This window comes from Anopheles stephensi, chromosome 3 (assembly GCF_013141755.1).
Source record: "Anopheles stephensi strain Indian chromosome 3, UCI_ANSTEP_V1.0, whole genome shotgun sequence".
Lineage (NCBI taxonomy): Eukaryota > Metazoa > Arthropoda > Insecta > Diptera > Culicidae > Anopheles > Anopheles stephensi.
This window is the reverse complement of record NC_050203.1, coordinates 599035-625000: the sequence shown is the minus strand read 5'-3', so window position 1 is coordinate 625000 and position 25966 is coordinate 599035. Positions and strand designations below refer to the sequence as shown.

At 44.9% G+C, this 25966-nt stretch overlaps 8 protein-coding genes across 10 annotated transcripts in view; 5 read left to right on the top strand and 3 right to left on the bottom strand.

Annotated features, from left to right (window-relative positions):
* Positions 1 to 3717, top strand: part of LOC118513601 (potassium voltage-gated channel subfamily H member 7-like) — a 26148-nt gene extending 22431 nt beyond the window's left edge. For both annotated transcript variants that reach the window (XM_036059637.1, XM_036059638.1), the window contains 5 exons: positions 929 to 1003; positions 1760 to 2045; positions 2122 to 2481; positions 2553 to 2664; positions 2749 to 3717. In XM_036059637.1, coding sequence (XP_035915530.1) covers positions 929 to 1003; positions 1760 to 2045; positions 2122 to 2481; positions 2553 to 2664; positions 2749 to 2784 — 869 coding nt within the window. In that variant the 3' untranslated portion in view covers positions 2785 to 3717. The remainder of the gene's footprint in view (positions 1 to 928; positions 1004 to 1759; positions 2046 to 2121; positions 2482 to 2552; positions 2665 to 2748) is intronic.
* A 1804-nt stretch (positions 3718 to 5521) lies between these two features.
* LOC118513606 (glycine receptor subunit alpha-4-like) lies at positions 5522 to 8437 on the top strand. Of its 2 annotated transcripts, none has more exons than XM_036059646.1 (10): positions 5522 to 6123; positions 6355 to 6449; positions 6533 to 6600; positions 6667 to 6905; positions 6983 to 7065; positions 7136 to 7288; positions 7366 to 7604; positions 7685 to 7867; positions 7950 to 8128; positions 8207 to 8437. In XM_036059646.1, the coding sequence occupies exons 1-10, from the start codon at positions 6101 to 6103 to the stop codon at positions 8361 to 8363; spliced, it is 1419 nt and encodes a 472-aa protein (XP_035915539.1). In that variant the 5' UTR covers positions 5522 to 6100; the 3' UTR covers positions 8364 to 8437. The 2 variants fall into 2 exon arrangements, with proteins under 2 accessions (XP_035915539.1, XP_035915540.1); XM_036059647.1 differs by having other exon boundaries at positions 5523 to 6123; positions 7971 to 8128.
* Positions 8438 to 9755: 1318 nt separating this feature from the next.
* Positions 9756 to 12932, top strand: LOC118508917 (kinesin-like protein KIF23). Its single transcript, XM_036048779.1, has 4 exons — positions 9756 to 9950; positions 10035 to 10763; positions 10853 to 12275; positions 12336 to 12932. The coding sequence occupies exons 1-4, from the start codon at positions 9940 to 9942 to the stop codon at positions 12804 to 12806; spliced, it is 2634 nt and encodes an 877-aa protein (XP_035904672.1). The 5' UTR covers positions 9756 to 9939; the 3' UTR covers positions 12807 to 12932.
* Positions 12914 to 13930, bottom strand: LOC118514166 (THUMP domain-containing protein 1 homolog). The gene has a single exon (XM_036060828.1). It carries the CDS (start codon positions 13928 to 13930, stop codon positions 12914 to 12916), a length of 1017 nt encoding a protein of 338 aa, XP_035916721.1.
* Positions 13931 to 18981: 5051 nt separating this feature from the next.
* On the top strand, positions 18982 to 20806 carry LOC118508918 (spliceosome-associated protein CWC27 homolog). The gene is made up of 2 exons (XM_036048780.1): positions 18982 to 19139; positions 19207 to 20806. The coding sequence occupies exons 1-2, from the start codon at positions 19098 to 19100 to the stop codon at positions 20668 to 20670; spliced, it is 1506 nt and encodes a 501-aa protein (XP_035904673.1). The 5' UTR covers positions 18982 to 19097; the 3' UTR covers positions 20671 to 20806.
* LOC118508919 (ankyrin repeat domain-containing protein 54-like) lies at positions 20685 to 23168 on the bottom strand. The gene is made up of 3 exons (XM_036048782.1): positions 23045 to 23168; positions 22243 to 22656; positions 20685 to 21781 (listed from the first exon to the last, which is right to left on the bottom strand). The coding sequence occupies exons 2-3, from the start codon at positions 22577 to 22579 to the stop codon at positions 20835 to 20837; spliced, it is 1284 nt and encodes a 427-aa protein (XP_035904675.1). The 5' UTR covers positions 22580 to 22656; positions 23045 to 23168; the 3' UTR covers positions 20685 to 20834.
* Positions 23055 to 24662, top strand: LOC118508920 (protein CLP1 homolog). The gene is made up of 2 exons (XM_036048783.1): positions 23055 to 23314; positions 23401 to 24662. The coding sequence occupies exons 1-2, from the start codon at positions 23213 to 23215 to the stop codon at positions 24568 to 24570; spliced, it is 1272 nt and encodes a 423-aa protein (XP_035904676.1). The 5' UTR covers positions 23055 to 23212; the 3' UTR covers positions 24571 to 24662.
* On the bottom strand, positions 24411 to 25754 carry LOC118508922 (N-acetylneuraminate lyase A-like). The gene is made up of 3 exons (XM_036048805.1): positions 25521 to 25754; positions 25071 to 25459; positions 24411 to 25012 (listed from the first exon to the last, which is right to left on the bottom strand). Exons 1-3 carry the CDS (start codon positions 25580 to 25582, stop codon positions 24615 to 24617), a joined length of 849 nt encoding a protein of 282 aa, XP_035904698.1. The 5' UTR covers positions 25583 to 25754; the 3' UTR covers positions 24411 to 24614.
* Positions 25755 to 25966: the final 212 nt, after the last annotated feature.

The window sequence follows — 25966 nt, the reverse complement described above, 5'->3', positions numbered from 1 at the left end:
TTGGTGCGTGCAGTAGTAGGCTATAGCACGGCGAACTAAGTAGACGATCGATCGAGAAGATCTACCGTACCCCGCTTGTACAACTTTTTTGCGTTCTCTCTCCTGCATTCCCCCCACACTCTGCTGACGAAACCATGTCTGATAGCGATTGCAACGTATGCTTTAAAAAAAGGATTGATTTTAACGATTTGTCATTCGACGTCCCTGTGTTCCAGCGATGCATTAAAGTGTTCTACTTCTTATTCGGCACTACAACCTCGAGAGGTCTCGGCCTGCCATTTCTGACTTTCTGCGTTTGAACTCCATCAGATTTGAATGTATTCTTCCTTGTTTTGTGATAGAAATATGTACGGGCAAACACAAACTTGAGCCAACTATAGCCCAAAATTGCTGAAATGCAATTAAAGATTTGTCCTTACTGTTACAAGTTCGAGCATACGTCTGGTGAAGAATATCCTGAACACAAAGGACATTGTGTTGTCTGAACACATGCTAGTTATCATACAAATTGTCTGAGACAAAATAAAAATTATGATAATCACTCAGAATTCTTGTACGGCTGATTGCATTAGAGAAAATATTGTTTGGAAAATGTCTGCGTAGTCCATAGCAAAGAATACAGCCATGGCTAAGCTAGTTATCGAAGGGCCGCCCGGAAAAGCATGATATGATAATATTTGTGTACAATGCTCCTTGAGTTAAAGATTCACGCAAAGTTGAATCCATAGAGTTATCTGTCTCTAAAGTTGGTCAATTTTTTTAATGCATACGTTAGAAAAGGGTTGACGATCATGCGTAAAATAATAATGCGTTTCTTTCTATCTATCCTGCCATCACACCCACACACAAAAAAAAAATCACATCAAACATTCCAAAATACAACTATACAAACCACCTACAATGCGGGGTGTGCCACCACATTAAACAGGAATAATAAATCAATTGAAAAGAAGCATACCAGATCTTAGATCACATAAACATCAGCCATTAACAAACCAGTGTGGTAAGCAAAGAATTTGTTTTTGTTTGTTTGGTTCAATGTGCTATATCATCCCATAATCGTATGTTTTTTTTTTTTTGGTTGTTAATTTTCTTGCGTGGGGCAAGATATGTACATCTACCAGTGACAACTACACATTTCCGTTTGCGATTTACCATCACGGCCAATTCCTTCCAAGTGGTCCTTAACAGCAGCACAACCCTTTTTCCTTCATTTTCCCAGTCACGAACAGTTTGAACGCAGTGTAGAACACCCCAACACACACATACAGCCGATCATCGCACAAACAACACACATATTTCTTCATTTCTTTTTCCTTAAAAAAACGTTCTTCAGTCGACATGGTTTCATACATGATTAGCATGAGTGCCGTCCGTTACACTGTTCCTGTACAGAATGTGAATCGAAAGATAAAGAATGCCAAATTTTGCGTACACTGAATCGGACTATAGTTTCACCGTGGTTGAGTGTGCGCTACAGTTTAAAACAACATATGTTATGCTCCTGTTACATTCGCACGTTATTGTATGTTTAGCTTGCAAATATTGCATTTTGATAATCGTGCTTTATCGTTTCAAATAACATTCCACCTTTACCAAATGAAAAAAAGGCATTTTTTCCGAACGCTTACCCTTGTTAATAATTGCAACGTTTGTTTCCCAAACATTTTTGAATGGCGCGAGCGAACACAGAGACATTAAGATCGCCTTTTTGCTAAATAATAGTTTTAAATGCGTGTTCGTGTGTATTGGCTTACAGCTTCACCGAACGAGAGCCCTAAAAGCACGCACAAGCAGACAATATCCCATCATCAAGAGGCCATGACAGCGTCCGCGGCATTGGGACGAGCACCAGACACGATAACGCTGAGTGCGATCAGTAATCGTGCCTGCAGTTGCGGCGCCAAGCCCGATTTGCCGGGAGGGCCATCGATACGGGCAGCAGATTGTTCCCCCAAGAGTAGCCCGGATGACGATATCTTTCATCATACGGCGCCGAACAGTAGCAATGTGGGCAAACAGAACGACACAAAACACAACCTAGGGTAAGTGAATAGGGGAGTGGGGTTCGAAAAAGGGAACGATCGTAATTAATATTACTTTTGCTTCGCTTTCCCCCAGCATAATGGTGCATCAGTTGTCCGAGCTGACGGATAGAATTGGCAACCTAGAATCGAGTCTCAAGCACGACATCAGAACGATCTTAGAAATCTTGCACCAACAGCAGCAGCTGCAGATGCAAATCCAACAGCAGCAGCACACGTTTGCCCAGCAACACCAGCAAATGCATCAGATGCACACCGGTAAAACGGCAATGTCTTCGTATCAACCGTCCGAAAGCGATTTTTCTTTTGACATGTGCGGTGCACCGATGGACCCGCGGGACGTTAAACACCAGCAGCCACCGTCGGCGCAGCATCGCATACACGTGGCCCGATCCGTATCCCAGCCCGAATGCTCCGATGATCGTAGCTTATTTAAGTGAGTATTCTGTTCGTACAACAATCAAAAAACCTATACTCTATACCAACTGCTCTTCGCCGTCGTTACAGATGTTCAAAGTTTTCATCATTCAATCACCCGATGGACGATATGCCCGAGGGACAAAATTGGAACATATTTGCACCGATTGCAAAGCTGGAATCCTTGGACGAAATCGATCAGGTAAAGAAAACGCCAAAATTTACGGAAAACAGCCACCCCATATAATCAATAAATTCACATACCGTCCAATTTTCCGCCCATCAGGAAACGAAAGCCTCAACCAGCCGTGATAAGATGTAATGCAGATAGGCCAAGCAGAGGAACGTTGTTCATGATTCATCGCACCGAAAGCAGCAACAAAACACAAGAATCACCGATCCAATTTCTTATCTCCCTCCCCAATAGTAAATGTTGTTTTCCTTTACCTGTTTTCAACATAAACAAACGAAAAAAAAAGCGAAAAAAATGGAATTAATATGTGTATATATTTCTCTGTACACTTGCTGAAGATAGACACACAGCCAAAATAAAAACACATGACCACACGAAACATTCGCTACACACGCTCGCGCACACACACACACACCCCACCCACCCAAAACACAAGTATGGCAAATTTTCACCACCTTCAGATAACTCCATGGTAGAAACCTTCATCAGTGCAATCCTGGTTTTTGGATTTTCATTTCCACCCTATATAGATCTCGCGATGCAGCAGGAACCAAAAGCAAACTCTCCCCAGCCAGCCCCCCCAAGCTATGTGTTGAGTGACGACTACATTGAGTCTTTAAAAACAGCAATAATGAAAATTTAATAGCAATCTTTTTTCCATGAACTACATTTCAAACTTAGTAAGATCAATTCGGAAATGTGTTGTAGTAGTTTGAGAGGGCGAGCGAACGAACGATCGACGAACGGAAGAAAGCAGATAAGGTAGAAGCAGTGAGCAGCAGAAATGACGTAACAAGTAGGAATACAAAAAAAAAACACAAGAGTGAAATAAGGAAGGGCTAGGATTAGTGCAAATCACACTGACAGAACACACGCAACACACATAGAGACTTGCAAGTATCAATGAATTAATACAAAATCAGCAACAAACAAATCCAACAGCGCATATTGGAAAACGCATATTGCCTTTATTTAAATCGAACACGAAACAAAGCAAAAACAAAAACAACCACAGAAACAAAACAAATAAAGTTACTGCTAATGAACTGATTTATACTACTACTTTACTCCTTTCTTGCTTTATGGATCCGCCATTTTTTTTAGCACCGTCGTACGCATATAGCGATATATCACACTGTTATAAAGATTGTCTAGAGGTCTTTTACACAGATCAACAAACGGAAGGATGTATGGTAATATGGTGTTTTAGGTCATCTAGCAAGTGTCTGCATGTTTAACATAAACATGAATGCATGTAAATCGAAGAGAGCGCGAGCCTTACCGTCCTGCTTATTCTTCACAGCTTCGTTTAATCTTCCCTCCCTAATCTCACACGAACTAATATCATTTTTCACAGTACTTTGTCAACACTCGCGGTCCTGGATCCATAACCTGTTGGGTTATCCAGAGTATATTTGATGACTGCTGACTCACGCTGCAAGGCGTCATCGGCGTTTATACATAAAACATACCAGCCTACTGTGAACTAAGTTTTACATCTTCAAATCGAACCACAATCCCATGTTACTAGATTGAAACATTGAAAAAAATACCCGAAAAAAGAGTTCCCCCCACCCCAACACAATGTTCTCAATTTGTCTGCTAGTGTTTTGCTGGTTCGGAATGTTTTTGATTCTTTTTTAAAACTTTCTACATAAACTAATTGCCGATATGTTGAGATAACATGGTTGGCGTATTTCAAGAATTTTTAACACCTTTATTACAAGAAGTTGAACCCGAACTTACAAACTTCTTACAAAATTTTAAAGATTGAAACCTCTTGGTATCGAGTTCGAAGAAAAATCAAGCAGACGAGACGCAAGAGTCACATCATATTTCATCGCGTCGCGTGCATGCTAGTCGAGTGCGCTGGTCAGTCAATTGGTTATGGTCGTTTGGGTTGGCGCCGTCTTTGCTTAACCTGTTCTAAATCTGTATCCTTGGTAAAGTATGAACTACTCCAGGTCAACGCGCAGTTCGTCTGGAACTGCGCGATGACGTGTTGCTTGTAACTGTGTGTTTTGGAAATGTATCTATTAGAAAAATATGTTTCAAATGTATAACAGCCATGCCACAACACCTTCGGTACATTCATCACTCATCATTTGTCACGTCAAAGGATTCAGTAATGGTGTAATACCTCCATCGTTCGCATAGTAAGTAGCCGTCATCGTTTATGCCGTTTCCGTTTCCGCCAAGATAGCAAAACACTTGGCTTCCTTACTTGGGGCTTGCGGATGCGGATGTTTACTAGTTGCCCTTCCCACGTGCTCTAGGAACGCCCCCCGCCGAGAAGGTGAAGCAAGCAAGGGTCGCACGCAGACCATGGTAAAGGCGTCAGAATCCCGTACGTCACCACTGCTGTTCTTTTTTCAATGCCTTGAAGGGGTAAAAAATTGTTTGTAGTAAATAGTGTGAAGCTACAAGTAAAAGCTACACAAAGCTCCACCATCCTCCATCTACGGCAAACTCCCGCAAAGTGTGTTCGTGTGGCCATGTGCTACATACACCCTAAAAAAAAGTAATGATACCGTTGCGTGTCATCGTTTCATTTCTACCTTTTCTGCCACACAACACCACGCTGTGTGTGTCGTCTTACAAGGCTCCCGGTCCGGGCCAGCAGACCCGCATTGTGAGCGGGGCGTGAACATTCAAGCCCTAGTCCCTGATTCGTTGGAGAAGCGCTAGCCTGCCTAGCCTGGCACACCAGCTAGAGCTAACAAGCTATAGCTGGAACACTAAGACTGCTTTCAAGTTTATGAGCTCGCTATTATTGATTAAATTAAAGCGAATAAAAAAAAGCACACACACCCCGGCCGGGCGCACGAATATTCATAACGGCTTGAATGAATGAGCTGAAGCACACTACTTTCGTAACACGCACCCGTCCTGTCCGATATTTGAAAGGTGGCAGAAGCTTTCCTGGTGTGGTTTTTAGTTGTGGATCTGAATTCATCGATTGTGCAACGCGCTCAACATCCAACCCAACAAAGGAGTGCTATTGCCAGTGCGTAGTTAAACCTTTCTCGGGACCCGTTGTGCGTAGTGTATGTTACAGAGGTTGTGTTACTCGTTTAAATCCGGTTGAAATTAGCGAGTGAGTAGAAGTGGCGTCCCCAGAGACGTAGCTCGGTAGCCGTCGGAAGAGCACATTAACGACAACCGAAGCGGCATGCTTTCCAGGAGCAGCAGGACACGTGCTACAACACGGTGCAAGCTTTCGCGTGAACAATAGGAAAAGAAAAGTTTTATCGATTCCGGGGACGATGGCGTCGTTGCGAGTGTGGATCACACTCCTGGTGAACTGAATGTGCTGGTCGAGGATCGAAGGCCATCCAGTCTGGGTTGGGTCGGGCCATATCGACTTCCGGGATATCAGTTTTATATCGTGTGTTCGAGTGTGAAATGTGAAGCATGAATGTGACCTACACAGCATACAAGGACTATGCGTTGCATATACATAGCGAGGTAAAGCTATTCTTTTGTTTCCTCAGGATTGCTCATAACACAAGTCCCAGCATGTAGCAGTAGTAGCAAGAAGTGGACGAATCCTTGAGGAAGTGAGCGAAGCAGCACAGTCAAGGCTTTGGGCAGAGCGCATGTTTCTCATCATGGAAGCCCCCGAAAGCTTTGCCTGGAGTGTGTTTAATTATCACTAATGGCATCAAACACACACTTGGCTTCACCTTCTCGTTGCAGTTTGATTTGGGCTTTTGAACTATATCTCCCACCGGTAAGGACAGCCACTACCAACTACGAATATAATCAGGATTATGATAAGAACGTGAAGCCAGGTAAGCCAACTACTTGCCATTTTGCCACCACCAGACTAAAGTCCATCAAACACCCCGCTTCTATGTACTCCAACAATGGCTAGGCAGCCTGACAGATGTATCCGTGTCGCTGTACATTAATCGAATATCGGGCGTGGATGAGAACAAGGAAGTGAGTGATCGAGAAGCGTGCCCTGTCCGTGTGTTCCGTGCGATGAGTAATATTCATCCTTTGCAGGAAATTTCCTTCGATGTCTTCCTGCAAATTACATGGGAAGATCTACGCATCCAGCCCATCCGGCCCAACACAGAAAAAGGTACGGGCGAGTATGTAGAGCTAACAAAGGCCGACCGAGACATGATATGGGTTCCAGATCTCTACATACGCCAGCTGAGGGAAATGAAAATGTTAACCCTCTTTGAAGAGATATCCAGTTTGCGTTTGTACGAAAATAGCACTATCAGCTTAAGCATAGGGTAAATATTCAGGAGGACCCGGCTGGCTCTTGGAGCAGTATCTCGAAAGGCGTCATTATTCTTTCGCTGTCTTACAGAGCTACCATCATCATCAAATGTGACATGGACTTTGTGCTTTACCCATTGGACGTGCAAAGATGTCCGGTTGATTTTAGCAGTTGTACGTAAACGCCTGGCTTCTGCTTTAGCCTTCCCCTTAGCCCTCCATCCTGATTCATTTTTTTTTTTAGATAAATATCCAGTGAAAGATTTAAGATTCCGCTGGAGATCGGAAAATGCGTTATCCTTTCCCAATGACTTTGGCGATGGATTCTTCCGGCTTCCGAAGTATGTGGTTTCGTTTTACACCGAGCAGGAGTCTCAGATAGTCAATTACAGCGATGGTGAGTAGGAAAAGGACCGCTCTTTCAACAGACAACGCCCCAATGGCATACATCAATCGCCTTTCCTTGCTTGACAGATAATCATAGTTCAGCTAGATTAGAAATAACCCTTTCGAGAGAAGTGAAGAGTTACCTGTTGGAGAACTATCTTCCATCAACATTGTTCGTTTCCATCTCCTGGGGCTCGTTTGTGGTCGTCCCAGAAATCGTACCAGGACGTATGGTGCTGCTGGTAACGACACTATTATCATTGATCACGATGTTCGATACGGTGCGGAACAATTCACCAGACGCGTTGGAGCTAAAGTGCCTTGAAGTAAGGAGCGCCTTCGTACCTCGCTTTGGTGGTTCTATAAATGCTAATTTACCCCAATCCGGACCTCGTCCTCCCAACAGGTGTGGCTCATATCCTGTACTTTGTTCGTGTTCTTTGCGCTAATGGAGTACTTCATTGTGCTGTTCGGTATAAGATACGATAAGCACTGGCGAGTGGCCAAGGCTCAGCACGCCTCATCGATACCTCCTTCCATAACGTTGCAGTCAGCGGTGACAATGGCTCAAAGCACGATGGACACGTCGGTGAGTGTAAACCCCACGGGTAGCGCGTAGCCCGCAACAGTCAATAGTGAACATATGTCTGTATCGCCGCCGTTCGCAACAGATAAACTCCGTCTCGTTTCAGCGTGAAAATGGACTGGAGCATACCACCCTGAAGGTTTCGGGCAACAACAAGATCCAACCGCAAGATCACCACAGCAAAACAACGTCGGCTTCCCTTAGCAATATACAAGACACTGTACATAGCGCCCAGAAGGTGTCGTCTGTGATGACAAGAAAAAGGTGCGATAGATTCCCTCCATCGTACGCGATTGCCAGCTCGCCAAGAGTTACTTTAACCTAGGTACCATTATCTTTCAGATTTCGCAATGTCGCGGATGTAGCGCTCCTGTACGCGGGCTCCCAGCGCGGCCGATTGGATCAGCTTTCGTTGATTATTTTTCCCGTCAGCTTTCTGATATTCACCATCTCCTATTGGACTATGTACTTAACGGAATCTAAGAAAAATTTCAAGTAACACTCTTCCCGCAGCAATGTAAAGAAAAGCAAACCCTATAGTTGATCTAGTAATAAACTGAATTGCCTGTTGTAGATCAATTTGTTTCCCACTTTTTTCCATGTATGAAGGATGTTTAATAGCTAGGACCTTCTGGTGGATCACCAGATTGCACTTACCGGGACTATTTGAACCTCAGCCGTATCTTCACAAAACACTTTCACACTAATTCACCTGAAATCACGGAGCGCGGTTTATTGAAAATCGTTCTTTTGCATGCGAGCTTTGCTTGCTCTGTCAAAACGCCATTTTCTTCTTCTGTGATTATGTGGGCTTGTGCATCAAAATTGAAAAGGTAATAATTTAAACGCTACGAGCTACACACGCGTTTCATAATTATGTTTAAATGTAACACCTTCATAATATAAGGATGGAACGTGACGCTTAATTTACAATACATAATTTAAATTTATGAATCGTTAAATTTTCCAAAGTTCCCACTCGTCATACAAGTGCTCGAATCCGCATGCAACGTCCTAATTTTGTGTCACAAGCCCGCCGGCCATACAAAATTGAGGACGTTTTTATATGGGCTGAGGACATTATGAGGACGTTCGGATTCGGGCTTATGGGGTGGTGTGCGTGAGCGTTTGCGCTCCAGCGGTATACATGTGTGTGTGATCACGCTGTTTGTATGTATTGTGATATGTGTTTTCTTTCGCCTTGCCACTATTTGCTTCACAAACAAAACAGCTCTTTTTAAAATCATTTATTAAAAGAGGCTTTGGCCCTCAGAGACCTCATCCGCCTCTTTAAACACTCCGATAGTATCCGATGCCGGCTCCGAAACACATCCGGAAGCTTCCTACGCCGGCTCCGAAAGAGAGCCAAAGGCTTTCATTGCACTACGTTTTTCCCGCAAATTTTTAACACAATTGATTAATGCGACGGTCCCTCCGATACAGGAGCGATCTCGACGTGACGCGGATGTTTTGGCTGGCAAAGTTGCTTTGCCTAAACACAATTCTAATCGATAACAGCAACTGCGGCCAAAGGTTTGTTTACGTGCCGGCACCGTACCTGTCAAGTCTACACCGACGCGACAATACATACCAATACCGCGCGTTTACACGGTCAAGCAGTGGCATACACACGTATACACATCGACTCAGGCAGTGGAAGAATTGACAGAGCAGCACAGACGATCATTGCCATACTGGCAAAGAGGGATAGCAATATGGAATGTTGCACACGAGCACAAAATTGGGTACAAAGCTGAGGACCTTGTGCGGAAACTGCTCGACAGGACCAGTGGGTTGGCTGATATTAGTTGCAATTTTGACATGTTTCTCCATTATGATGCCCAGTGTGCGCTGTCATGTTTTGACATATTTTAAACGTAACGAACATTCCAACGACTTTTCGCCGAACTTAACGAAGCTGTTGTTGTGCGAGTTCCACACCGTTTGTAGTTCCGCGTACTCCTTGTGTTTGAACCCCTTTTTGGTCGTGTAATAATAGTTTGTTAGCCTCAAAAAGTGCCCATTTCTCATGAAAACATTTGTTTCCATACTGCGGCATTACAAGTGTTTGAAAAATGAAGACGATGTAAGTATGAACGTGCGTTTTGTCTCACCCCCATGCGAACGGTTTATGCAAATACACAGTTTTGTTGGACGACCTTTTTTCCAGGCGCCAGAAAACCCCGCTCAAGGTAGCAGCGCCAAAGTCGGCCATCAAAAGCCGTGGAAATTCTGGCAACAACTTGGTAAAAGATCCTGTTCAAGTATACTGCCGCATACGACCGCCACCGTGCGAATCCGATCTTATCTGTTTACGCGTCACCGATGCGCATACGGTCGTGTTGACGCCGCCGGAAATAGCTATCAATTACAAGGTAGCTAACCTCAAGGAAACACAGTACATTTTTAAGCGAGTTTTCGACGACACGGTCCGGCAGCATGAAGTTTACACATCGGTCGCGCAACCGTTGGTAGAGGGACTGATCCGTGGCCGAAATGGGCTACTGTTCACGTATGGCGTTACCGGGAGTGGGAAAACGTACACCATGACGGGTGATCTGCAGCATCGCGGCATAATGCCCCGTTGCTTGGATGCGCTGTTCCGTACGATCGCCGATTTTCAGGCCAAAAAGTACACGTTTAAATCCGATCGGCTAAACGGATTCGATATTCTTACCGAGGCGGAAGTTTTGCTCGAGCGCCAAACGGAGCTGAACGCGAAACTGACCAAAACAACCAGGAAAAGGGATCTGGATCAAGAGGTGGCATCGCAGGCTTCGGTGGAGCCGTCAGAAATAAGTGGCATTGAGGAGGACAACATCTACGCCGTGTTCATCAACTATGTGGAAGTGTACAATAACAGCGTTTACGATTTATTGGAAGAATCCACCATTCAGAAGTAAGTAACAAACCTTTCCAAGCAGGTCGGTTTGTCGTACCATGGACAGCGGGGTTTAAGTGAAGCATCCTTTGTTTTTTTACTTTCAGGACAATGCAAAGCAAAATGATCCGAGAAGACGCCAATCACAACATGTTTGTCCACGGTGTGACTGAGGTAGAGGTGAAGTCGGTTGAAGATGCGCTGGAACTGTTCCAGATTGGGCAAAAGCGGAAACGCATGGGGCACACGATTCTGAACGCAGAATCTAGCCGATCGCATTCCGTGTTCACGATTCGGCTCGTTCAAGCGCCGGTCGATGTGCAGGGAGAGAATGTGGTGCAGGACCGTAACGCCATCACCGTCAGCCAGCTATCGTTGGTAGATTTGGCAGGCAGCGAGCGTACGAATCGGACGGGCAACACGGGGCAACGGTTGCGCGAGGCGGGCAACATCAACAACAGTCTGATGACGCTGCGAACTTGCTTGGAAATATTGCGCGAAAATCAGCAAACGTGCGGTGGGAAGAAGGTGCCGTACCGTGATTCCAAGATTACGCATCTGTTCAAGAACTATTTCGACGGCGAAGGACAGGTGCGGATGATTGTGTGCGTAAATCCGCGGGCGGAAGACTACGACGAAACGGCGCAGGTGATGAAGTTTGCCGAGATGACCCAGGACGTACAGATCGCGCGCCCCACACCGATCAAGATCGATACGGGTCTTACACCGGGTCGTCGTCGTGCGAATCAGTTGTTTAAGCTGGCGTACGATGAACTGGCCGAGCGGCACCAACTCCACCATCCCCAGCAGCAGCAGCAGCAGCAGCCGCAACATGCCGATCGAATGGAGATCGATCTCGGGCTGGTGTACAGCTTGGAACCGTTCGTGGCAGAGATGAAGCTCGGATCGCCGGAAAGCAACGAGCTGATTCGCAAGCTGTCCGAAATATTGGAGCAGCGAATTAAGAAGCGGAAACTGTTGGACGAAGATTTCAACGTACGCCAAAATCGGTTTCGCATGAATCTACACAAAATGGAAAGCGAAAACTTGGCCCTTCGCACAGAGAGTGTTTCGCTCAAGGGAGTGCTTGCCCAGAGCAAGCAGAAAATTATGGCCCTCGAGAACAAGATCGTGATTTACGAGAGTTCGATCGACGATCTGAATCGACGTAACCGTGTGCTGGAGGAACGCGTACGGGAGCTACAAACTCAGCTGAATCAGAAAACGCAGCTCGTCAGCCAAAAGGAACTGGAAAAGGAACGGCAAAGGAAAAAGTTTACGTCCAAATTTGCGGTCGAGTCGGAAAAGATGAGCCGCGAGCTGGAGGTAAAGCTGATGGAGCAAAAGAATAAATTGCAGGACGAAATGCGCGACAAGGAAGAGCGACTGCGGATGGTGTCGGAAATTATCCAGGGGACACCGGTCAAACGAACCCGTTCGAACAGTTTCGATAAAGACTTTCAGCGGTTGGAATCGACGCCGAATGTGAAGTCGCTTGTTTCGGCCTATGCTGCGCCTCGATCTTCCAGGGTAAGTTGAAATAGTTGTTAATAGCATGAGCTTGTTACAATACAATCCCTTTGCTTACAGCCCGGCACAGCGGTCTCAAACACTAGGCACCGTAGATCCCGCTCGACTGGCGATCGTTGGTTGGAGCACCGTGCGGCCAATACCGTACCGCTGGGAACGATCCTGCAGCCCTACTACACCAACTCGAAATCCGTTACCAAACTGACTGACAAGGACGTGCTGGCCGAAAAGACAAACAAATATTGTCTGATACGGCAAGACGCGGACACGGAAGGTGAGCTGGAAACGAAGCTGTACAAAGGGGACATTATCCCGACCAGTGGTGGAGGGGCGCAGGTGGTCTTTAACGATGTCGAGTGCCTGAAGCAGTATTCGCCCACCAAGACGCCGCCAAATCGCAAACGATCCGGCAATGTTATCACTCCGAGTGCTCCGCCTTTGAGCGAAATACAGAACATTAATTCCAAGTGTAGCACGGCCATCGAGGGCCATGCAGTCCCAGAAGGACAAAGCAAGCGGTCACGGCACTGATGCACACTCGTCTATCGAAAGCAACAGTTTGCCTTGTTTTAGTTGTATTCATACTAACTTAATGCATTGTTTTACATTATTAATATTTTTTTACGAATAAACCCTTCTTACTCTGCCGCCATCTTATCCTGCTCCGACGGGCTTGCGTCTTTCTCCGAAGTTTCTATCTGCTCGGCTGGTTCCGGTTTATCTCTCGCCGCAAGTTTAGGTGCGTTCTCTTCAGCATTCGATTGTTGCACCTCCTTAGCCGGTGCTGCGGGGATCGGGCTCGGTTGAGCGACGAGCTCCACCAGGTTGTACTTCCGCAGCTGGTAGTATTCGGGAAGAATGCCGATGCAACACAGTCCCTTGATGACTTCCACGATTACCGCTAGCTGGGGGCTTTTGAGGTTCGCCTTGTTGCCCGCATTCTTGGTCGTGATGAGCTCTGCCACTTCGCGTATAACGTCATCCCGGGAAAGATCATTATTGAGCCTTCGGTTGAAGACGATCGCGTACGTTTTCGGCTCCTTCAGGAAGAAACGATCGCTCAACTTCCCCACCACATCGATGATGTCCTTCAGGTTCGCGCGGCAAACCGCCTGTATCGGTAGCATGCGCAATATGAAGCGAGATTTGTGCTTTTTCGTGGCGCTCAAATCTTTCATCAGCTTGACGGCCATTTCATTCGGATCCGGAAGGGTTGTTTGGATGAAGAGACAGTTCATGGCACCGCTCTCGACGTTCTGGAACCGGAAGCTTCTGCTGTTCTGCTTCTGACCAGCCGCTTCTGCCTCTTTCTGTAGCGTAATTGAAATGTCCTCCTCATCGCTTGGTGCGTTCGATTCGGCTGCATCGCCGTTTCCGCCGGTATCATCGCTGGGAGTAGGAGCTTTATCTACTGCACCGTACAGTTCGTCTGCATACGCATTGAGGATGCGATAGCTATCGCGAATACAATCTCGAACATGCCCGTTGCACGTTACAAGAAAACCTCGATGGCCCGGCTTCATACAACGGTCTCCTGCGCCATGGTCGTGTGCCTTTGCGTAATAGTTACGCTTACCCGTTTTTCCGTGCTTAGGTTTGCGTTTATCCGATGCCGTGCCGGCGGAATCCAATTTAATTTTCTTTGCTTCTGACATGGTGCGCCACCGTTTGTTGTAGTTTTGCACGCTCTTCTTCTTCTTCTTCTTCTTCTATTTTGTTGAAACAGGGTATAGCCTTCTATGCGTATGAGCAACTATTGTTCCCCCCACATATTCAAAGGTTAACTGTTTCGTTTGGGCTTTCGACTGAGTCCTAGGACTGCTCAAGAGTCATCTACCCGGTTGCGGAGTCTGTTGTTTTTCTGCTTGGTCTGTTTGTCAGATGAGTGGTGTTATGCTTTTCGTTTATGCTGCATGTTTCATGTCTTGCTTGGTTCTATTCAAAGTGAGATTTTTGTTTCTCGTATGAATTTGGTTATATTTTTGACCATGCGTCCGTTCGGCTCTTTCCATTTCTCTAAAAATGCGTCGAAGGAGATGTCGTATTTTTCTCGTTGGGTCTGGTATCTGTTGCAGTAAAAGATGTTATGTGTTCCTGTTTCGGGAATATTACATGCATCACAGTTTCCGTTTTCGGTGATTCTCATTTTGTTGAGCCAATATTTTGAGAGATCATGTCCAGCTATGATTTTGTTTGTTGTTTTGATGTCGTGGGGTGTGATGTTTAGATTGTGGTGCCACGGTTTGTCTTCGAACTCTTTTTGGAATCTTTGGAATTTTTTTCCCTTTTGCTCACACGTTTTTTTGTACCATTCTCTAGTTTCTTTTTTCATGTTTTCAACTAACATATGGTTTACATCTGCCAAACGTAGTTTGTTGTTGTATATGTCTTTTGCGTGCACTCCTTTTTTTGCTAGTTCATCTGCCTTTTCGTTTCCATATAGACCTAAGTGTCCTGGAATCCATCTTATTTGAGCGTTAGAGTGTTTGCATCCTCTGAGTATATTATAGACTATTTCGTCGATGTGATCGAGGTTTTGTGCGTTAATGAGGATTTTACATGCAGCTTGACTGTCTGTAAGGATGATTGGGTTTTCTATTTTTTCTATCGTTATGATGTTAATGGCTTTTTCTATGGCTGCTAATTCTATGGACGTAATTGGAGTTATGTTTTTTGTTTTGAATTTATGTGCCCAGTATCTGTTATTGTTATTATTGTGAGGTCTTATGTATATTCCGATTCCGCATCCCTCATCGCTCTTGCTCCCGTCAGTGAAAATTAGAGTGTTCGTTGTTCCTAGCTTTTTTATTTCCTGTTCGCAAAATTGTTTGAGGTATACTTTCCCTGCTGTAGAGTTTTTTGATATGTTGGGTTCGATTTCACAGCGAATTTTTGTGCTTCCATTGATGTCATTTGTTTTGATTCTTGCTGTTTCTTCAAAAATATTCAGATTGTTCTGGAATAAATTCTCCATGTATGATTTGTTTCTTGATCTGGTTCTTGAGTTTTCTCTCATGGTTCTTCTCATTTGGTCCCTATGGATCGGAGAGTAAATTAATGTTTTGACCATGTCCTTTTTGGCTATATAACTTGCTCTAATGTGTGGTGGGGTTTCGGCTGCAATCGCCATTAGCGTGTTAATAGGGGTTGTTTTAGAGCAACCCGTTACTTTTCTGAGTGACTGGTTTGTAATTGAATTCATTGAGTTTAGTAAGTTTTTTTTTGCATTTAGAGTGTACAGGGAGCCAGTTTCCAAAATGTTCCTTATAATGGCTCTGTGTACAGTAATGGTTTTCGTAGGGCTGAGGTTGTTTTTGGTGTTACATATCCTTCTCACTAACTGTAATCTTTTTCTAGCTTTATCCTTGAGTTCTTCTACATGTTTTTTGAAAAATAGGTTGCCATCAATCCACACTCCGAGATATTTGTAAACTGTAACTTTTTCTATTCGCTGGTTTCTTATTTGTATAGTGATGTTTTGGGGTTTCTTGCTGAAGATCATAAATTTTGTTTTGTCTATGTTAATTGGAAGCTTTAGTCCCTGGATTGTATTTGAAAAACTATTGATCGCTGTTTGCATCTTATATTCCAGTTCTGTGGCTGTTTTCCCTTTTTGAATGATTACGAAATCGTCCGCATACTGTAAAACTTTTCCGTCGCTATTGTTGAGTGTTTCGTGGATTTTTTTGGTGTAGATGTTAAATAAGGTGGGTGAGAGGACATCCCCTTGTGGTAAACCGTCTGACACTAATTTTTTTAGCTTTTCTCCTTCTGATTTTATTTCTATCGTTCTGTTGTTTAAGAAACTTCCTACCCATCTAATGATTTCTATCGGAATCTGGTTTTGCTCCAAAATTTGTATGAGCGAGTCTGTGTGTACGTTGTTGTACGCGCTTTTTAAATCTATAAACATTATTCCAGTTAACCAGTTTTTTCTTTTGTTGGATGTAATTTCATTCACTAAATAGTTGACGCATTGGTTTGTGGTACAGTTTTTTTTGAAGCCAAAAGAAGTTGTTGGTATAATGTTGTTGTTGTGACAGTGTCTGTTGAGGTCTTCTAATACTGCTGAATTTATGATTTTAGTGATAGCCGGAATCATAGCTATGGGCCTATAGTTTTTAGCGTTGTTTCTATCAGCCCCTGGTTTGGGGATCGCCACTATTTCTATGTGTTTGTATTGCTTTTTTAAATTTCCTTTTTCCCACATGTTATTTATCTCCTTTACTATTTTACTGACCGATGGTCTATTTATATTTTTCAGAATTTCGTAGGAGATTTTGTCAGGCCCTGGGGCTGTATTTTTCTTTTTTTTTAGAATGTTATGCCATCTTTCTTCGTCCATGATATTGTTTAATGGCCTAGCATATTGATAAGGTTTTTTGTTCCCTTTCTTATTTTTTTGAAAATTTTCTTCTAAAAATGTTTTTGCTGCCTCTTTGTTGTTGTGGATGAGATTTTCATCTTTTGTGTTTGTTTTTTTGCCTTCGATTTTTCCTATAAATCTCCATAATTCTGTGGTGTTAGTGTAATTGTTTATCTCGCTAAGTTTCTCTTCATATTTTTGGATTTTGTGTTTTCTTTTAATTAGTCTGAATTTAGCTAGATTTTTCTTGAATTCAATTTCGTTCTCTATTGTTTTGTTTCTATTGAAAATTTGTCTACTTTTGTTTTTTACCTTCCAAGCTTTTTCCGTTTCTCTATTCCACCAGATTTTTAGTGGTTTTTTTGATTTAGAGGTGTTTCCTTTTACTAGTGTGTCTATTTTCTGGAAAATTTGTTTCACTGAGGTGTGTTCCTCTATTTCCATTTGTTTTAATTCATGGTAAAGTTTTTTCCTGTTTGTTATTAGTCGGGCTTGTTTGTGATTGATTGTTTCTATAGTTGTGATAATTGTTTTGTGATTGGTGGCTCCCATGTGGTGATCTAGTACTACCCTTGTGCATTTATCGGTTATGTTTTCTGTTACGAATGTTAAGTCTATTGCTGTATTTCTTTTGTTTAAGTCTGTGGGGATGTATGTAGGTTCTTTGTTGTGCAAAATTGTTAGTTGAGTATTGTCTATTTCGTTAATTATAAACGTACCTTTATTGTCGCTCCAAGGGTTTCCCCATGAGGTGTGATGCGAGTTGAGGTCTGCGGCTATTAGGCATTTCCTGTTGTTTGTATTGTGTATTATTTGCGTAATGGTGTCTTTGAAGTCTTGAATCGGGGTCCTAGGGGCTGCATAGATGCAAATTATTTTGAATTTATCCTGTATGAGTTCAATTTCTGTGATTTGTATGTTTTCGTTACTAAGTCTATTGATTGTTCTAAATTTTTTGTTTTTTTGGAGGTAAATTGCAGTGCCTCCATAGCCGTCCGATCTATTGCTGTTTATGCGGTTGTAGTTGTGGATTTTGGATTTATGTAGATTATTGTCGTCTAACCAAGTTTCACAGATGCAAGCTGCTGTGATGTCTTGTGCGAGTAGAATTCTTTCTAACTCGTCTTTGTTTTTAATGAGGCTGGTTATGTTTGTTTGTAGTATTTTTAATGTGGATGTCATAATATTGAACAAATTTATCTTTTCTTTTTTTTTATATGTTAACAAAAACCTATACAACAAAAAACCTGTTTGGCAGTTTATAGTATGCTACGTTCGTTCGTTTTGGTGCTTTTTTTGTGTGGCTTTTTAAAATCATGCTGGGAGACCCCTGCTTTTTCCTCGTCTGTGTCTGGATAGGAGCTGTCGGACATTGCTCTTTTGTTAAGTGTCATAGTGTTCGAGACACTTTTACCGTAGTCTATGCGTTCCAGTGCTTTGCTGCAGCCTGGTTCGTCAATGGATTTTTTTCTAGTAATTGTACCCACTTGGGTGGGGACACTTTTTGTGGTTACCACTTTTTCTGTTGAGCCCTCTTTGGCCGTAGTGTGGTTGCCCTGTACTATTGCCGAGTATAGGCGCTGGTTGACACCTGATGCCTTTTGGCTGTTATTTTTCCTGTTTTGTGTGCAGGAAACACCGTAATGGACCATTTGATCGCAGTACATGCAGGTTTGTTCCTGCCCGCGGTATGTGATCCTACCCCGCTCACCCTTTATGGTGATGTATGATGGAATGGGCCTGTTAATTAACATTTTCACCGCTCTGTTGCCGTTTCTTACGCCTGGAAAAGGCGTAGGCTCCTCCCAGAGGAGGTCCTTTGCCCCCTTCACCTCCCCGAAGGCCTCCAAAGCTGATATAATATCCGCGTTAGTCACCTTGGCGGATACCTCCTGTATGGTTACGACTTTGGTGTCGTCCTCCATTGTGATTGGGATCGCGTGATCCCGACCGTTACACGTGATGGTGTGCTTTCTATCATGCACCTCCACTATTAAGAGAGCATCGCCCTCCTCTTTCATCTCCACCACCACAGATGTGGAAAGGTTCAGGAATTGTACCATTTCCAGCTTTTCCGGTTTGAGGCTTAGCTTGTCCGTAAGGAAGCTAAAAATTTCCGTGCGTGTGGGCTTTCTTGGGATTTGCGAGAAATCCACCTTAAAGGTTCTGTCGCTAACCGACATTTTTCAAATCAAAATCCTCTCTTTTTTACGCAAAAATTGTCCGTTACGGAAAGACACGTTTTTTGACACTCGCTGGTAATGACAGACTGAGTTTTGCACGCTCAACGTGCTGCTGGCGGCTGTCAAACATCCGGCCAACAAAGTCGAACGTCAAACAAATGTCAGTGCGATTAGCGTACACAACAAACACTTTTTGTAAACAATCCGCTGTCCGCTGTTTTCGGAGCAAAGGAAAAGTTAAGTTAATAGACTAAAAGACATTTTGCCACAAAGATGAGCAATATTTACATTCAAGAACCGCCCACGGCAGGAAAGGTAAAGTTCGCGTTGATCCTTCTTCATACGAAGTTGTGCTATATTTGTATCGTTTTCTCCGTTCTAGGTTCTCCTCAAAACATCCGTAGGTGATATCGACATTGAGCTCTGGTCAAAGGAATGCCCGATGGCTTGCCGGAACTTTATTCAGCTGTGCCTGGAAGGCTACTACAATGGGACAATATTCCATCGAGTCGTGAAAGGCTTCATCGTGCAGGGTGGTGATCCGAACGGCGATGGCACGGGAGGTGAATCGGTGTATGGACATCCGTTCAAGGATGAATTCCACTCCCGTTTGCGCTACGTTCGCCGGGGCCTGGTTGGTATGGCAAACTCCGGTAAAAATGATAACGCCTCGCAGTTCTTCTTCACCCTGGGACCGACCCCGGAACTACAAAATCAGAACACGCTTTTCGGCAAGGTCGCAGGTGATACGATATACAACATGCTGAAGCTGGAAGAAGGTGAAGTGTATGAAAACGAACGGCCTCACTTCACTCATCGCATCATTCGAACGGATGTGCTTAACAATCCGTTCGATGATATTGTTCCGCGAGGCTTGACCGATGCAGACGATAAATCGAAAGAGCAAGGTGAGAATTCCAAAAAGAAGAAAAAAGAAAAAGGGGTCAAAAACTTTGGCCTGCTTTCGTTCGGCGATGAGGCAGAAGAGGAAGAGCTAGAGACTCAAGTGTTTGTACAGAAAAATGGCCCGGGTCGCGGAAAGTCCTCTCACGATGTGCTTAATGACCCGAAGCTAAGCAAGCAAACGAGTACTTCTTCTGCAGAGGAACCCAAGAAGCGACGGCTTTCTGCCGACAGTCGAGGCCATTCTTCGGCGGAGGAAGATAAAGAAAGCTTCAGCCATGGCCGTTCAAAATCCAAACCATCCCAAAAAGATGAAGTGGACAATGTTCGAGAGAAACTAAAGCGTAAGGCTGACGACAAACGTAATGAAAAACCAGCGGCGGATGTAAACGAATCTGAATCCGATTCCGATTACGAGCTAGACGGTGACAGGAAGAAGGAAAAGCGGGAACAGGCGGAAAAGATTCGACAAGAAATTAACAAGCTAAAACGTGACTTTCACTCGGACAAACGGTCCAAGGACAAGCAGAAGGAAAGTGAACAGAAAAAGGCATCGAAAAAGACGGCTCGTAATGAAGTGATGAACGAAGTATTACGGGTGCAGGAAGAATACTCGCAGAAGACTAAACAGCTTCCCAAAAAGGGTAGCTCCCGGGAGAACTTTACGATGGAACTGTTGCAAAAGTTTAAATCCAAGCTTCATTCCGCCCATGAACGGGATGACGTCCAATCTGCAACAGCTACTGAAGGAGACGAAGAGGAAGACATTCGAGGAGACAATTGGCTTGCTCACCGGCTGGAATTTGAGAAGAAGGATCCAATACTAGCGAAAGATGCAGCCACAAAGGACGACGACTGGTACGACGTTTATGATCCGCGCAATCCGCTCAACAAGCGCAAGCGGGGCGAGAAAATCGAACGTTCTCTAAAGCCGGGCAAATAAAATGGACCAATTGGCGTGTTTCGAAATACGTCCACCAGTATTTATTGTAAACGATACCATATATGTACATTAGGTTGGAGGAACATAGAATACATAGATACAAACTACGGGGAATGTTACTCGCCCACGATCGGAATATGATGCCACTGAAATAATGGTCATGCTTAAAGTGTGAACTGTTGCAACGTTGATAGCAACGAGCTGACATCGTTATCAATCTCACTCTTCACTTTGAGATTACTGATTTGATCGACGATCGAGTCGAGATCTATTTTGCGCTGTCGTACCTTATCAAGCTGTTCGGAGAAATCTTTCAGCATCTGTTCCAGCCTGGCCTCATCACACCCTAGATTCGTTGGATCGATATTTCTGATCTGCTGCTTAAACATGGCAAAGATTCGTTCGCAAACTTCGGCCGTTTTTTCCCGATGTTTGTGTATGTCGCTCTGAGTTAGTTTTTGCATCTTCGATATGATACGCTCCGACAGACGCAGCTTGCCGATAGAAAAGTCCAGCGCTAGCAGACCATTCGAATCGCGCAACAGTACGTTGGTGCCGTAGTCGAGCAGCAGCTGCACTATCTCGACGCTTTCCGTGCTGGAGGCCAAATGGAGCGGGGTGTTCATATTTTTATCCCTGATGTTCGGGTTTGCTCCATTCTCGAGCAAAATTCGCACGATATCACGGAAGCCTCTACTACATGCAATGTGCAACGCTGACCGATTGAAATAGCTTTCGTACGTATTTGGGGACATACCTTGCTGTATCATTTCCCTCACCTTTTCCGTGTTATTGTGAGAGACGGCTTCCAGAAACCGAGACGTAAGCAGGGCCGACGGCCGTATCTTAAGGTATGGTGAGGCGCGAGTCTGCACACGGTTGTGATGGTCCTTACGCAGCTTGAGCGTATTACGTGTGGAGCAAGGTGAATCGCCTGCCATCGTCCCCTCGTTAAACTCGGGCTGGCTGATGGTGAACATGGTTTTGGGGACATTTGTGTCTGCCTTGGGTTCAGTTTCGCTGCTCCGTGTCGAACTTTTGTCCCCTGGTATTTTCCCGGATGTAGATGGTTCCGATATGTCTGGAGCAGCAGACGCACTCGGAGTGTCGCCTGTATTGTCACACATGTTGGGATAAAACGCGGAAAATTAGTGAGAAAAAAGCTCCTTGAAAGATATTTGTTGTTGATTATGTGCGTGTTTGTTTTGGTTTGCTTTTCATTCTTCTTGACAGCTCGTTTTCCGTTACCTTTTCAGCTGTCAAATATGTCATCCGGCAATTATAAACAGCGTAAACAAATGATTAAACTTTTTTTAAAAAGGACAAAATTATCCTAGCTGCTGTGGGTTCCTTCTTTATTCGTTGGACAGCAGGGGATTATTATCCTGGTGGCCATCCGAGCTGTCGGCCACCGATCACATGCAGATGTATGTGGTACACCGTTTGGCACCCGTCATCGCCATTGTTTATAACTAATCGGAATCCTTTGGGAGCCTTCGACTTTCCCAACTGACCGGCCACATGCAACAGATGCCCGAGAATCTGTAACGAATAAGCACAACCATAAATTACCTTTTGGAGAGCGCCGTTTGGGCAGCAGCAAAAGTACCTCCACCTGACCGGATGTGCTGTTTTCCAATTTATCAATCTTTTGCTTTGGTATTACGAGGAAATGCACTGGAGCTTGCGGCGAGACATCGTTGAAAGCAACGCATTTCTCGTCCTCGTAAATTATGTCGGCAGGGATTTCTTTCTTGATGATCTTGTCGAATATCGTGTCCGGATGTTTGACCGAGGGTTTCGGTGCTCTGTTGGACCCTTGGCTATCCTGACTGCGATAGCGTACCAAGCGCAGAGCGGGCAACAGCAGTGGCCGAACCACAAAGGGACGGACAGTGGCTGCCAACATTATGCACCAACAAACAGCACTAACAAAGTTTGGGGATCTGTTACCATCGCATCCCAACGCACGATTTCGTAATCAATGTTTTCGGCAAGGTGTATGTATTTAGAAGGTGAATTTTTATCGATTTGACAGGGCGACATTTTAGTCGAGTTATGTCAGAGTTTGTTTACAAAAACATATGGTATGGGCTACAAACATGAACAAACAGCCTCGATTCTCAGACCCTTGAGCAATTTCGCTAATTTATGGGTCATCTTCGCATATTAAGTGTTGTCCCACAGAAGATTGACGATATTTGGTTGCATTTTTCGTCAAAAAATCGCAAGCGATACCACCAGCGGCGCCTCCTCCGACGCTGCCATCACTCTTCTCAATACCCTCCCCCTTGATCACCTCGGAACTGTTATGTCAGGTCGAGAAATGTCAATTTGCTCTAAACAACTCTACCTTCTATATCTACATACCTTGGTTTTCGGTGCTCTTGCCAGGAGCATTTGACATTGGACTGACACACGATTCTGTCAAACAGATGTGGTAAACAAACAGGAACAACGCACTCTTGTTTACATGAATTCAGATTCAAAAAGAACACAGCATTGAACCAACATTACTCACTAATGTTTTACTCCTCGTACAATGTCCGACGACAAAGCCATTCCTAAAACGGACTACAAGCTTGAGGCCGATTCTGAGCTGCGGTTTGAGATAGAAAATAAGAACGAGAAAGTGTCGGTTGTGGTAAGTCAACGCTCTGTATAAACACATGGATGCATCACGGTCGCGGTCGCGTTCACGGTCATTTTGCCATTTCTGCGCCATTTCAGCTTCTCAATGGACTGGCGGAACTGTTCGGTACGGAGCTGGTCGTGAAGAAGCCGTACGATTTCTTCACTGGCGCTAAGGTGGCCATCTTCACCTACCATGGCTGTACGATCGAGCTGCGCGGTAAGCCCGATGTGGCGTACGTTGCCAAAGAAACGCCCATGGTCATGTACTTGAACGCCAATTCGGCGCTGGAACACTTGCGCAGCAAGGCCGAGCAGGAGGATGCGCAGGGTCCGATCGCGATGGTGGTTGGTCCGATGGATGTAGGAAAGACCACACTGTGCCGCATATTCTTGAACTACGCGGTTCGGCTGGGCAGGCGTCCCATTTACGTTGACTTAGATGTGGGCCAGGGTGGGATCGCTATACCCGGCACCATTGGAGCTTTGCTGGTAGAGCGACCGGCACCGGTAGCGGAAGGTTTCTCCCAACAGGCGCCGCTTGTGTACCATTACGGGCACAGCTCACCGTCCTCGAACAGTACGTTCTACGATGTGCTGATTTCGAAACTGGCCGAAACAACACTGGAACGCTTGCAGGCAAACAAAAAGGCGAAATCGTCCGGCATGATCATCAACACCTGTGGCTGGGTGAAGGGATCCGGCTACTCGCACATACTGCACACCGTTGAAGCGTTCGAAGTGAACGCCATCTTCGTGCTCGATCAGGAACGTCTGTACAACGAGCTGCTGCGGGATGTGAAGAGCACCGTGCAGGTGGTCTTTCTGCCGAAGAGCGGCGGTGTAGTGGAACGTACCAAGTCCCAGCGCACCGAAGCAAGAGATCTGCGGATAAGGGAATATTTTTACGGCTCCAAAATGCCACTTTTTCCCCACAGTTTTGATGTAAAGTTTTCGGACATAAAAATATTCAAAGTAGGCTCTCCGCCGTTGCCGGCTTCCTGCTTACCGCTGGGAATGAAAGCGGAAGATAACTACACGAAGCTAGTCGCCGTCCAGCCCGGTCCCCAGCTGTTACACCACATACTGGCAGTTAGCTTTGCCGAAAGTACCGACGAGAATGTGATCCAAACCAACGTGGCAGGCTTTATTTGCGTCACCAATGTCAACATGGACAAGCAAGTGCTGACGGTGCTATCTCCCCAACCGCGGCCGCTGCCCCAAACAATACTGCTCGTTTCCGATCTTCAGTTCATGGACAGTCATTAAGGAAGGCGACAAAGAAGGCGTTCGTTCCCCAATAAAGCACATCTTCAAGCGTTGAGTGGCGGCCGGGTATGGCCGACCTCGATTGAAGGAAACCTCTCTATGAATGCTTTCTTCATGGCCGATACCCAATCGCCATGCTGTAGTATTGTGGCAATGTGTGCATTTAACTTACGCTGCTTCTCTCTAGCGTCCTGCACAGCTCCCCGATTCACGTCGGTAATGATTTCGAACGCCGTTTCTGGACAGATGTTCAGTGTCGTCATAATGAAACTGTCGAAGCCGGCCGCTACTGCGCCACACAGAATAGTATCGGCACCGAGGAATATGGTACGTCCGTCCTTCAAACATGCGCTACCTTGCTCAAGATCTCCGCTCGTATATTTGATCCCTCGGAAGTTGCCTATCTCTTGCTCTGCCCTGTTCAGGAACGTTGGCATGTGAACTGTTAAGAAAGAAAAGTAAATTCCTGTGTGCGCTTTTCTGAGCTGGCTTTATCTTACCATTCACGTCGGTAAACATCGGGATGTGATAGTAGAAGAACGGTATTGTGGGGCAGTGCTTCGCTACACTCTTCAGATAGGACACCAGCGTTTCGGCTGTTTTTGGTTTAAAATAAAGCTCCGGAAGGCACAGTACCGCGTCCACGTCGATCTGCAAGGCATGCCGCGCCAGTTGCACGACATCCGGGTACGGTGCTCCTCCAATCTGAACCATGACGGTAATACCATACTTTTTGCAGGCGCTTTGCCAAGCCTCCGTCACCAGCATACGTTCTGCGACGGTCAAAAGCATTCCTTCGCCGCTGGTTCCATTTACGAGCACACCTTTCACACGGTTCGCTTTCAGCAGTTCCACATACGGCTCGATGGCTTGTAGATTTAATGTTTCACTGAAACGATCAGCCCATTAGTTACAGAAATCAACAAAATAGAGCACACTGTATAACTAACTTCCCGTTCGTGTACGGGGTGAACACCGGTGCCATTAGTCCCGTAAAGTTAAACGTTTTCATCGTTATGTTTTGCGGCTTCAAACGAGCAGTGAGTGCAGCTGGAAATAAGGCAGCTAATATGTACCGACAACGACGCAGACTCCTATCACGATTATCTCTGGTATTCTATTTACATGCATTAAGCTTGACTGGCGGTGCAATGATAACGACCGCGGTCCATCGTAAACAAGCTTGAACAAAACAAGCGTCTTATTGTAGTTCATATTTAGCAATATTTTCAGCTGTTTGATAATTTACGTTATAAATAAACGGTGTTGTTGCATTCGTAAATTGATTTCGGTCGTTTTTCAAACCATCCATTGTTGCATGGGCAACAGATTTTGGACATTCGACGCATTCTTCATTTTGATTATGAAGCAAGTAAGATAAAAAGGGGCATAATAT